The sequence below is a fragment of the Protobothrops mucrosquamatus genome, unplaced genomic scaffold, assembly GCF_001527695.2.
Source record: "Protobothrops mucrosquamatus isolate PMUCROS unplaced genomic scaffold, P.Mucros_1.0 scaffold142, whole genome shotgun sequence".
NCBI lineage: Eukaryota > Metazoa > Chordata > Lepidosauria > Squamata > Viperidae > Protobothrops > Protobothrops mucrosquamatus.
In genome coordinates this window covers 732,514-746,548 of record NW_015386508.1, presented here as the reverse complement: position 1 = coordinate 746,548, position 14,035 = coordinate 732,514, and the positions used below count along the sequence as shown (strand labels likewise).

The 14,035-nt window shown below is 35.8% G+C and overlaps 1 protein-coding gene across 1 annotated transcript in view; it reads left to right on the top strand.

Annotated features, from left to right (window-relative positions):
- The window catches only part of SLC44A5 (solute carrier family 44 member 5), a 43,097-nt gene that overhangs the window by 945 nt on the left and 28,117 nt on the right, over positions 1-14,035 (top strand). Inside the window, exons 2-5 of the mRNA XM_015813216.2 lie at positions 4,911-4,995; positions 8,755-8,839; positions 9,421-9,540; positions 11,386-11,446. Of these exons, the coding sequence (XP_015668702.2) occupies positions 4,911-4,995; positions 8,755-8,839; positions 9,421-9,540; positions 11,386-11,446 (351 nt within the window). The remainder of the gene's footprint in view (positions 1-4,910; positions 4,996-8,754; positions 8,840-9,420; positions 9,541-11,385; positions 11,447-14,035) is intronic.

Here is a 14,035-nt window from a genome sequence, read left to right as displayed (position 1 = left end):
GGAAACAAACTATGGAATGCATCTGAAGTTACAACAGCTCTGAAAAAAGTGACTTATGATCATTTTTCACACTTATGACCGTTGCAGCATCCCCATGGTCATGTGATCAAAATTCAGATGCTTAACAGCTGACTCATATTTATGACTGTTGCAGTGTCCCAGCGATATGTGATCACCTTTTGTGACCTGTACATTAGGCATTACCAATAAGGAAATGGAACAGGTGCTCCTTTTCTGCTAAAATAAATTATATCATCACAGTATTCTTCAATAATATTGTAGATCCATATTCTTGCAGTAAATCGTGCAAGAAAAATTGCTGGACATTTAATCCAATTATATTGATGCTCTTTATTAATATCAATACTGCTGTTTGCTCCTCATGCATCTTCCCTGAACAACTTCAGTTTGAATTCCAGAAGCTCCAAATAACCAAAAATAACCCCATAAGAGCTTTTAAGAGTATTGGGCAATTAAGAACTGGAATATCTAGCATGCATGGAAGACAATTTTGGCATCTCTGGGTTACATTTACATTTATTACAATTAATTAAACAAACATGTTAGTTTGCATCTACTTTTAAGGAAAAGCCCATGTTCAGCTAACTGTTGTAATAATCAGAATGCAGTACAGGTAGTCCTCGACTTACAAAAGTTCATTTAGTGACCAGTACAACGGCACTGAAAAAAGTGACTTATGACCATTTTTCACACTTACGACTGTTGCAGCATCCCCCTGGTCATGTGATCAAAATTAAGACACTTGGCAATTGACTCATATTTATAAAATGGTTGCAGTGTCCCAAGGTCACGTGGTCACCTTTTGCCACCTTCTGACAAGCAAAGTCATTGGGGAAGCCGGAGTCACTTAACAACTGTGCTACTAACTTAACAGCTGCAGTAATTTACTTAACAACTGTGGCAAGAAAGGTCATCAAATAAAATGGGGCAAAACTTACTTAATAACTCTCTTGCTCAGCAACAGAAATTTTGGACTTAATTTTGGTCATAAGTCAAGGACTACCTGTACTGATTTACATTATTACATTAAGCAGACTTGGCTATTTCTTCTTCTCTTTTGTGGCTCCTTTCAAATAATAAAGATTTGTTCAGGATAGAAAATTAATTCATTGGGACATGAGAAATATAATTGCCTTGTACGCCTATAGTACTTTCAGTATCCATAGATCCTTTATTATAAAGGGTAGTTAAAAAGCTATCCTGAATATTTATTTAATTTAATGATTTAGGTTTAATTAATTTAATGATTTAGATTTGTCTAATGATTTATTTTGTTGGGTCTGCTTTTGACTTTTTCTTTGTAAAACATAAACTTTCTTTTTATCCTTATGAGCCTCTTTTGTCCCTTTTTCAAATTTGTCCTTTATTTTTTTTCCAAGAAAGTATGGTCAACTGTACTTCTAGTGAGCAAAGTTCATTTTTTATAAATCTTGTGTTTGAGATTTCATTATTTCCTTTCATTTGTTGATCAACCTGCTAGAAAAAAACCTTCTACTTACTCTTGTTATAGAATGTCAAGTAGCATCTTTTAAAGCCGTATTAGTTTCTCAAATTTCAGGCTACGTTTTAGGGCTAATAAGTAGCTAACAACTGGAAACAGGCCTCTGTTTTGACAAAGTAGTAAAGATCTCATTAAACCTCAAGTCCCGAAGTACAGTACTCTATTATTGCTTATAAAAAATATTTCACTCAGAGTCACAGCAGATGGAAGAAACTTAGATTTCAAAGGCGCGCTAGGTCTCACCACACTGTGGCTTCACATGCCTTGGTGCAGAAAATGTAAACAGTGGGGTGATTCAGTTGAAAGCAGCAGCAAAGCCTAGCAGAGATTAAACTGCCAATTGTATCTTCCCTGAAGCAAAAGCAATTTTATGGGCAGAGAAGACTTTCATTCTGTTAGAATCATGCCTCACTACTTTTGTATTTCACTGTAGATCACCTCTTTATGAAATAGTTTCTTTAATTTTTTTTCAAAAAAACCCCCACCTTTTGTTACTGGTATGCCATCGTGAAAAATGAAGTGATCAAAAAATGGTGGGGCAAGGAGGAGGAGAAGTAGCAGAAAAACAGTTGGAAGCTTGCAATTGTGCTGTGTCCTTAGATGTTTCTACAGCTTTGTACTTTCTGCTACCACATAAAATCTCTCTTAATCCTCTGCCTGGGATCTCATGGCACTTTTCTATGAGAGGTTTCTCCAAATAATAAGACTATGGAAAATCGAAAATGGATGAAGATAATGACTGAATGCTTGGCTTGTTTTGCTTTTCTTCACAGCTTGAGTCGCTGTTGAAAAAGTGTACATATAAATCACATTGGGCTTGCCTTTAATTAAAAGGACAGAATATCAAATAAAATTTCTGAACACTCACAGATGCTGAAAGCAGCTCAAAATGAGATCCAGTTTTGTATGTTTGTGTGTTATCTTTCACACGCAGAGACACCTAGAGATTTTTTTTTTGTCCCCGTGTCTCATTCTGCATCTGAAATGTTTTTCCCTTACAAACTGGTAGCATTCACATCTGTCCCTCTTTCTTAAATTACAATTTCCTTTTCTTGTTTCCCATTTGTCCATGTGCTTTATTTTTAACCGAGAGATGAGATCACCTTTGGATGGGCTCCAGACACTTGTCCTGTTCAAAATGCATGAGAGTCCATGAAGCTCATATAAAGGGAAAAATAGATTATAATCAGCTCACAATCACAGTTGTGCCCGAGGCTACTCATGACTCAATAGGATCTATATATTTCTGGCTCTTTACAGAAGAACAGGGGGAAAAGATTTTTCTCTTGACTACAATTAGATATGGGTGACCCTGCATTTACATTTGACTAAAACTGAAAAAAAATCTCAACCAGCTTTGTTGTTTAGTTGTTATTCAATCAATAGAAAAGTCTATATTTCAGAATCGAAACATCTAAAATTCATGGACCTTTCTCAGATACGAATCTTTATGCTGATAGGAAAAAATACTGGCTGAGAACTTTTAGTTTTGTAATTTTCAACATAGAATTTGGTCCTTACTGGTTTTTCAGACTTGACACAGACATGTGAAGATAAAGATAATCAAATCTTTTGCAATCTCAGAGTTACTGGTTTACGATAATAACCTTCCAATGTTCTGTTTCAGTGCTCTCTGCCTTTTGAATACAGACACTCCTTGACTTATAACCATTTGTTTTGTGACCATTCAAAGTTACAATGGCACTGAAAAAAGTGACTTACAACTAGTCCTCACACTACCAACCATCATAGCATACCCATGGTCATGTGATCAACATTTGATTGTATAGCAACCGGCATGTATTCATAACCCTTGCAGGATCCCAGGACCTTCCCAACTGCTTCCAATAAGCAAAGTCAATGAGGGAAGCCACGTTCATTTAATGACTTACAACTGGGATGATTCACTTAACAAAAGGTTATAAAAGGTTAATCAGAAGCAACTCATTGTACAATTGTCTCACTTTAGCAACAGAAGTTCTGATCCCAATTGTATTCATAAGTTGTGGACTACCTGTAACTATCAGTTTCAGAAATATTTCTTTCCAGAGTTATTAAAGTGCAGTTTATGATATACAATTCCTACGTATATGGTTAACTAATAAATAATAAATGCCCAATCAGCTAAATTAAACTTTCAATAGTCCATGTGATGGGAGCAGGTTACAACCAATTTAATCTTTGTATTGATTGCCTTGTGCTTTCCTGTACACGCAATAAGAACAATTTATTATTGAAATTATTAGGTTTCAAAGCAATACTTTTTGTGGAGAAAATCAATAATTGAATGGATGTTGCTTTTCTGTCCAGAACTGAGGAAGGAAATATTATCTTTCCTTTATTTAATTGTTGTGGGAAAAGAAAATTATAATAGCAGGATTAAGTGGTGCATTCTTTTCTTTTCTGCTTGATTTTGCTCAATATATTATCTGACCTACATTAGTGTTTCACAAGTGTCATTTTTCACAGGTGTCAAACTTTATCATATGGTATAAAATAAGGCAAACCCTCAGTATCTGAAAGAAAAATAAACTCACTACCACAGTATCATTATGTTCTGCACATATGAAATGTGTATAGAAATGAAGATAGAATGAAATATGCTCTGACATTCATACTTAAATAAAAGTAAGGAAATAAAACTCTGCCTTAATCCAGATGAACAAAACAAATCTGGGCCATTAGGAGTTATGCATTACATTGTCCCTTCTACCTTTGGCTTGCAAAGATTTGTGTTTGAGCTGTTGTTGATAGTTGTGAACAAGGCATTTTCATGCCTTATGATTCTAATTATTATCCTGATGACCTTGGAGAAGATTTTGATTTTGGCTTGATTTTATTCCAGTATTTCTACATTTAACCCCATTAAATGAAGAGGAGTGTGAGACTGTAGCAATTAGAGTAGATCAGAGTCAAAGTGATTTGCATAAACTGGAACCTGACAGTGTATTTTAATTGGTTCATACAATTCTGTGTACAGAAGGAAGTTCAGAAGCATGCATGAAGTCAGTTGAGTGTATTTAGCTTGGTTCAATACTATTGTACAGCTTTATACCAACAAAGCTTTTGTAATGCATCCCTCTCCTCATTTTAATAACTGTCATTTTCTAAGTGCATTACCTCATTTTCTGGCTGTAAGCCAGATACATTCTGATAGAAAAGGGGGGGAATGGGAGGGAGAGATGTTTTTTGCTTTGTATCTATCCCCTCCATATTTTTTCATTTTTTTAAAAAAAGCGACTGTTTAAGAAGCAATCAATATTTTCAGTAGCCATTGGGAGAGGTTAAAACAGTTCATGACCATAGGAATTGCATTTTAATGAGTAGCAAAATTTAATTCCAACCAAAATGACTTGATGCTTTCTTGTTTTTCTTCTCCGTTTTACAGCCTGGGTACATGGTGACCCAAGAAAAGTAGCCTATCCAACTGATAGCTATGGGCAGTTTTGTGGTCAAAAAGATACACCTAATGAGTAAGTACCAAATTCTTTTGCATCTGTGTTCCTGCCACATGCATCAAAACTATCAGCTCATTTTCTATTTTTTTTTTTTGCAGAGGACATATCGAAAGCTTGCAGGTATCTTCTCCCTTCATTCATCAGGGTTTTTAAAATTGGGATTCCAATTAAGATTTATTAAAAAAAAAAAAGTTCAAAGCAAGTCACTGCTCAGCTCAGACATTTGTCTGTCACTTAGTTATGTAACTGTTACATCATGAATCCAAGTGACTGTGAACCTAAGATGCATTGGGTCTGATTAGGCAACATAAATTGAATGCTTAAATAAGATGTCAACTGGGAAATTGTTATGTCATTCTGAGAGAAAAGTAATTTCTAAGCACAGCTGACTGCTTCCTATTTCTGTAAGTTTGTCATGTTTTATTCAAGCAGTATCATATGCCAGAAGCTGAACTTGGCAAGAATGCTCTCTTGCTTGCTTAAATTGATACATATGGCAAGCATTTAACTTGTCAGGGGCTGCAACTCTGCCTCCAACGTTTCCAAAGGCTTAAAGGAGGCCATGTTTATGTCACTTGAGAGGACAGGACTAAAGATGTCTAGCCCATTTCCTTACCAAATGACAACTGGAGACCTATAGAAAGCAAATTATAACCATCCCAACCCTAAAATTATCCCAAACTAATGTAATATATGTTGAAATGATGTAGTAAGCAGACCCCAGAAGGAACTTTTGAAGAGCCAAACAGGAGCAGTTGAGTTCTTGAAAATCCTGGCTTAATGTAATGTGTGAAAAAGGATATGGTGCCAGTTTATTTTATTTATTTGTATTCCACTTTCATTGTTTTTACAAGTAACTCAAAATGGTGAACATATTCAGCACTTCTTCCCCCTCCTAGTTTCTCCACAGCAACCCTGTGAGTTGGATTAGGCTGAGAAAGAGTGACTGGCCCAAAGTCATCCAGCTGGCTTTCTTGGCTAAAACTGGATTTGTATCAGTTTGGCTCAGGGCATTTGGTTATTCGAGAGCATACTTGTTTCTTAGTATTTATGAGGGCTATAAACAAGTGGCATTTTAATATAATTTTTTCTTAAAGTATAATAAGGGTACAGAATGATACATCAGCCTTCCCAAGCTTGGCAGTCTGCATATATATATTAGTAAATATTAGATTGTACTATAAATCCTTTGGACCTATTTTCAGCACTCATCAAGCCTTATCTGCATATTTCATTCTTTCTTGAATTACAACTTTAAAATTCATTATATATGAAGATAATATTTTGGTAAGCTAGTTAGGAGGCAGAAATAAAAATTTCATGTAGAAAAGCTTTTATGAAATTTGACCGGTTGCTGATATGGATTAAAGATTTATGGTTTGTAAAACCCAGAAGCTTCCTCTAATTCATATCTTGAGAGTAGTTAAATTTGAAGATACATGCTAATCTTTATGTGACTGTTATTTGAAGTGCTTTGGCACAGGAAAATGTAAATAATAGTTCCAATGGTTCAACAAATTCTATACCAGATAAATATTTTAGAATATTTGATGTTTTGAAACAATTCCAACATTCATAGTTCTTCAGGAAGGGATGATATTGAACTAAAATAACAGAATTAATTCCGTCTTGGGTTAAGTGCATTGTGAGGGAACTTTGTTATGTCAATTCATGTCCTTGTTAATCTCCATATAAACCAAGATTCCGTTTGCATTCAGAAGACAATAGTGTGATAGTCTGAAAAAGAAGCCACGGCTTTACTCTTTTAATGTGCTCTCTGTATTATCAGCAAATAGCAACACTTCAACTCCAATTAGATTGCCACTCAGCTGTATGGATTTCATTGCAGTGTGCATTTGGAATTTATCAATCTGAACTTCAATTTTAAAGAGTCCTAGTTGTATACTCATTGTGTATATCAAGAGGCAATAGTCAGAACACTTTAAAGGACACTTCAGTTCTTCGTAGCCGTCAATGGTCCTATTAGAAAGCATAATGATGCAGTGTGGCCATATAGGTGAATATGGGTATGATTTTTTTTTCTTTCTTAACTTTTTCAAAGGGGGTTGGAAATTTCCCTTTTCAATGCATGAAATATTTTTGGCAAACCATGCTAAAGAGACAGCCAAAGGGGGTCTCGGCAGCTTTCAAAAAAGAGGCAAAGCAGCCTGGAAGGATACTTTTTTTCCTTATTTTATTTGTTGAATTCAAATCCCATCTTTTTCTGTAAGAGTTTAAATGGCTTACATTGGGATCTTCTTTGTGGATCTCTGTAACAGCAAACCTGTAAATTACCGGTATGTTGGGCTGACATAAGAAGAGGGTGTCAACCTATTTTCCAAAGCACCAGAAGGCAGAACAAGAAGTAATGGATGGAAACTAATCAAAGAGAGAACGGGCCTAGAACTAAGGAAAAATTTCCTGACAATTGAAACAATTAATCAGCGGAACAACTTGCCTCTAGAAGTTGTGGGATCTCCAACACTAGAGGTTTTTAAGAAGAGATCGGACAACCATTTGTCTGAAATGGTATAGGACAGTGGTGGCAAACCTATGGCACGGGTGCCAGAGACGGCACTCAGAGCCCTCTCTGTGGGCACCCGCGCTATCGCCCCAGGCCTAGGCCTTCAGCTGGGTTTTATACAACCTTTTCGCTTTAGGCCTCTGCCACCCTGTACAAAAAAAAAGGTTCAATCAATCAGTCAATTTCAACTTTTTGCGGGGAAAAAAGATCTTGCAAAGTTGGAATTGATTGATTGAACTTTTTAGTCCCACCCAGTCTGCTGTTACCACCACAGCCACACTTACCCAATGGGCCACACCCACCTGGCACCCGATGATGCATAAGTGGGTTTTGGGTTGCAGTTTGGGCACTCGATCTCTAAAAGGTTCGCCATCACTGGTATAGGATTTCTTTCTGGGGCAGAGGGTTGGAATAGAAGACCTCCAAGGTCCCTTCCAAGTCTGTTATTCTGTTATTTCGACAGAAAATGACTGGCCCAGTTAACAAGAGGAATTCTATGGCTGAAGTTGGACTTAAACCTGGGTCTCCCTGATTCTAGTTTTAATCTGTCATTTTAACCATTTTTGTACATCGGCATATTAATTCTAAATATTTTTAGACCATTCATAGAAGTTTGATGAAACACTCAGTATTCTTTATTATTTAATTTGTTGGTAATTTATATCCACTCTTTCTGGAATTCAGTGTACTTCTAATGGGAAATTGCTTTAAAAAATAAATGGGTTAACTTTTTGCCCAAGTTGGCTTAAGGCAACTGTATGTTTTATATCTATATAATTCATTCTGGTCTTTCATTCATAAGAATGATCTATACTTATGAAAAGTATTCTTGGGATTTTATAAGGTCTATAGGTTTCTACATACAAACAAGTTGTTCACTGATTTTTTAGTGCCATCTTGTGATTACTATAAAAAAATGCCAGTTTCATAATACCATGTAGTATGTGTTTAAACTTTGTAAATGTACAAGATAAATTTACTGCACAGTGGTGAATTGGATATTTGATAAAACATTAATGTGAAAAATATGATTAAATTAGCATAAAATGGTGCTATCTATCCTATTGCACAAGGAAAGAACAATTTTCGCAAAATTAATCTTCATGTATGCTATAATAGGAATCCCTAAAGGCAGTGGTTTGGGAGTGAATTTTTAATATGTGTATAATATATTTATGTATTTGGTTAATTATTAATTATTGCTATACTTATACATGGAGTGAAAATGATCATTTTTTTCTATCTTGTAGGAACAAAACAATTTTATTTTATTTTAACATTCTGAAATGTGCCAGTCCTATAGTGCTAATAAACCTACAGTGCCCTACAACACAGGTATGTAGTACACAGTCAAGAATACACAGATTATATCTTGATACAGCTATTTTGAAAATAAAAAGTGTTATGTATTGGATATACATAAAGTAAATGCTAATGTTATATGTAAATTCTGTATTCTCAGTAGAGATATATCGATAAGATGGAAAGGAAACTGTCTATTTAGAATATCATTTAAGAAAGAAAAAAATATATTGAGTGCAGGACTGAATACCTGTGTTTATTCATTACTTCCCCCCCCCCAATACACATATATCAAGTAATGGATAATCACAACTAATTTTTAAAATTATTTATGAGATATTTAGAATAATAAGAAGAGAAAGTGTGCAGTCATTGAAGGAAGAATCTTTCAACTTCTTCTCATTTCCCTCTTTAAGTATTACAAAATAAAGAAGAAAAAGAAGAAATTATTATATGTGTATACTGTATAAATGCTTTGCTAAGCAAACAGTCTGTTTAAAAAAAAAGAAGCACTTTTACAGATTGGCAAATCTTTGCATAGGTCCTTTGGTAATATAGCCGTCTCATCCGCCATCCTCATGCTTCAATCAGTTTTTTTGGTTTTGTCTTAAAAGCTTTGTGTTTCAAAGTGCCCAGACAGATTTGCAACCTACATAGAAATGCAATCTTCCTACAGAAGTTATTGGGAGTACTACAAACAGTTTTGCAAGCCTGGGTTTACTAAGCCACGCAAGGTGAGTTTAGATGCATATTTTAATCAGTCTTGAATAAAAACATCAATGGCAAATTTATATCTGCAGGCAGTGGTGGGATTCAGCCAGTTCGCAGAACCAGTAGCTAATTTTTTGTTGTCCAGGCCCAGAACAGACTTCCGGAAGCAGCATCCACACAGAGAAACGGTTGTTCACATATTTGAATCCCACCACTGTCTGTATGACTATCTCCATGATTACTTACAGCAAAGCTATTGTTATAAGTTTCTAGTGCAAAGACGTCAGCCTCCAAAATTAAAATTTTAAAAGAGGCCAAACTACAACACTGAATGCAAACATCTAACCACTTAAAAAGTAATTTATTTTATTTATATTTATTGAATATATGTCCTGTATAACTTCTAGGAGCTCAAATGTGGGCCATTTGCTTCATATTATCCCTACAAAAGCAACCTTATGAGGTACAATGGACTGACAGATAGTCATTTCCATAGTTGAGAGTGGTTTTGAACATTGATCTCCTCCATTGTACCTTAACCACTCTAAAACACCAGCTGTCTTTGAAAACATAGTAGGGTCTAGATTTTTTATTCCTTGACTGTAATTTTCTGTAATTTTAAAACAAGCCCTCCATTTACAATTCACTGAACAATGCACCACAGTGTAATTAAGACCTTGTGCAATGGAATAGTTAAGCATCTATATTTATAAAGAAGAATCATCACTAGTTGAATCAAGTTAGCACTCTGGTCCAGAACATTTGAGCAGAGGTAAGAAAAAGAGTGAGAAAGGCAAACTTAAAGAAGGTCATGAATTGCATGATCATGGTTCAAATGTATCTCTCCTTTTATTCTCTGTCCCACAAGGTCAATTTGCATATCTGTTTGCTGCTTGCAATATTCATCTGCACAACTTACCTCTGTGGTGGGAGAAATGGGTTCCTTGGTCTCTGTTGCCCCATCTCTATTTTTTTTTTTAACCAAGGTAGTTAAATTTCAAAGTGCATCATCAACTAAGGAAAAAAACATCCAGTATCTTAGTAGGTTTATCAGAACTTCACAGAAATGAATGTATCTGGAAACTTGTAATATAGACATTCCTCCAGGGAATCCAATAATCTGGGTAGGGGTAAGAGCTTAAATAATTGTAAAAGAAAAAAATTCAGCAACATTGGAGAATCTCAGGCCAAAAAGTGGGAAATGAATGGCTATATTCAATTTTCATTAAATAATTAGTAGCATAACAAAGGGGTTGTGGTGGGATGGGGTGGAGGAAAGCCAAGAGGTTGTTTGTGACCACATGATCAATATCCTGCTCATTGGTACATCTTATAGTATTAGTGCAAGTGCAAAAATGGGATACCTTGATCATGTAGTCTCAACTGCTATCTTGGCTTTTTGAATCCTCATCTGACAATTCAGATTTGGGAAATACTTTATTTCAGTGATAGGATAAAGCAAAAGATATGAGTCATTGGAATTAACTAATTGATTTGCAGTGAGGTCACTGGTTTGAAGCAACTTACTCTAGTCTTTCAAAAATTAAATTCTTCTTCAATTATCTCATATTGAAAAGCTCTTACCAAGCCTGGATTTCGGTCATAAATTCATTACACTTATTATATTAAACGGTAATTTAATTCTGAAATTAGGTCAAAGCTACTTGCTCAAATATTTTCTCTTCAGAAGCATGACAGGAATCCTCCTGGTTTCTTTTACTATTAATAGGATGCCAGTCAGACAGGGACTTCATAGTTCTCACTGAAATTCTAACTGATCATTTATAACAACTTTTTAATTCTTAATATTAAAAAATGGATGGGTTTTTTTTCAGCATTTCTGCTTATGCTTTTGTTTTGACTTTTAGTCTGTGGCCCAAGTTATGCGTGATGAAGATTGTCCTTCTATGATTATTCCAAGCCGGCCTTGTAAGTATCTGTGTATTTATGTTGTGTAACAGTTAACATTGGCAGGGCCAAATACTACAATCTTTCGTCTTTTGAGTTTTGAGACATTCTGAGCTAAAGTTCAAGGACATAGTTTAAGGGACAAATTAGAAAAATACTAAATTTACGTCTTGGGTAAAGCACTGTTTGTTTTAATCATGCTTTGTTGATATGTATTATCCAACTCTAAGCTAGAAACCATGGCTCACACATGATCCATACATTTTGCTAAGTAAAATTCCAGTAAACCAAGTGTGACTTGAAGGAAGGAAACCTAACTAAACTCAAATGATAAATATATATTTGTAGCACTTCAAAACCTTCCTTAGTAGAGTGAATGCACCATATCTTAAATCCTAGTGTTTCACATTTTAAATCTTCCCTTGCTTCAGCTACTATATAATAAGACAACTCGCATACTCCAAATATCAGATAATTGTATCCTTCAATAAGCTAGAGCCATGTGATACTGTGTGCAGTCTTTATTTCCATATTATCTTCTCATATCTTGCTTTATCTTAGCACACAGTATGCTATACACACATATCTACATACCTAAATACCTTTTATGCTAGTCTCTTTGGGGCTATAAAATGATGCTAAATTCATTTACTTCTCCTGAACTGGTTTTTTTTTCTTTTCTTTTCACTCTAATTTAATTAGGATCCTTTTCTTTTTTTCAACGTCTCTTTTGGCTTCACAAAACAGTTTACAGCACGAGTGTCAAACTCGCCACGTCACGTGACATGTCGCAACATCATATCACGACTTTTTCACGTTGCTGGAGCTGGGGTGGGCGTGGCCTCCGCATGATGCAACCAGCTCGCAGGCTGGCAGGTTGACACCCCTGGACAGCAATGTGGATTGTTGGCTTTCTTTTAATGTGTTGTACAAAGGAAAACATGAGTGTTCATATACCACGGGTCGTATCATGATGTGCAAACCCAACCTGCAAGCCCTGTTCTTTAAAACATGCTGAAGAATAGGGAGATACGTGAATCCAGTGTCTATTCATGCTGTAGCTTGCCTATCAGCTGCAAAGAAGCCCAAAACTACAATAATTGCTGTGATGGAAAAAAAGTAATAATATTTTGCCACAATTTTATAATTCGTTAATAGTTATAAAAAGGTAGATATTTACTAGGATAACCTAAAATGCAGTATATTCCAATTTGTATAAAATAGAAACAAAAATTGCAGGAAAGCAGTAATGCAAAATTGATGCAGCTATGATCTTCCCACTTTTCTACACTGACAGTAAGAGAAATAATATAGATTTATAAATGACGTTGTGTAATTATCTGTGTAAAATTATACAGTTTAGCTGATAACATTAGCAAGAAGGGGAAAAAAGTAAAGGTTTATTTACTAGTAGCAAGCCATTCCAATTAACAAATGGAATATTGCTGGAAATAGGCAGTTGTTTAAAATGGGGCTTACCTTTACTATCACATATGAGATTTCTGAAAGTAATGATTGATGGATGAGGATGATGGGTGATTTTTTTTCAATAATTGAAAAGGCATGTCACAGTTCTAAAACTGTAAGGAAGTACATTTAATCCTGAAACTAGAAAGAAAGGCAATTAGAGAAAGAACATTGGTATGCTTAGGAGGGTGCTGACTTTTCAAGCATACCCTATCTACTTTTCATGGCAAAAGACATGGGAAAATCCCATTGGGGATCAAATCCACTTAGAGTTAGTTGTTAGGTCTCTATGAATTTGTAGAGCAAAATGGACATCTCTAATAGATTCGGAGCACATGGGTATGCTTAGGAGGGTGCTGACTTTTTGAAACTACCTACGTTTCCTGGTAAAATACATGGGGAAATCCCATTGGGTGGCAAACCCACTTAGGGTTAGAGTTGTGTCACCATAAATTTAGAGAGCACAATGTACATCACCAATGGATTCATAGTGCATCATTATGCTTAGGAGGGTGCCAACTTTTTGACCTATCTACATTATCTGGTAAAATAAATGGGAAATTCCTGGGGGGGGGAGAACCCACTTAGGTTTAGGATTAGGTACCCATGAATTTGGAGAGCAAAATGGATATCATCAACAAATTTGTAATGCCTCAGTATGATAAGCGTGTCCTGATGTTTCTACTTTTCCTGGTAAAATACATGAGAAAATAGCATTGGAGAGCAAACCTTCTTAGGGTTAAGGTTAGGTCACCATGAACTCAGAGAGCAAAATCGACATCATGAACAGATTCATAGTGCATCAATATGCTTAGGAAGATGCTGACTTATTAAGTTTCCTTGTAAAATACATGGGAAAATCTTTGAGCAACAGGTTCATAGTGCATCGGTATGCTTAGGAGGGTGCTGACCAAAATCAACATGAACAACAGGTTCGGAGTGCGAGACTTCCGGTGGCAGGCGATTTCGTCGGTCGCAGCTGTTTGTTGCCTCCCGCCTGTTTTGCGTAAAAGCCGGTTTGACAGCCAGCATCAGCTGTCAAACGGCTTGATACCTTTCCCCTGGGCATAAGGGGATAGGTGAGCTGCCCGGGGTAGGAGTTGAGTTCCCGAGTCGTCCTATATGGACGATGTAGGCGAGAAC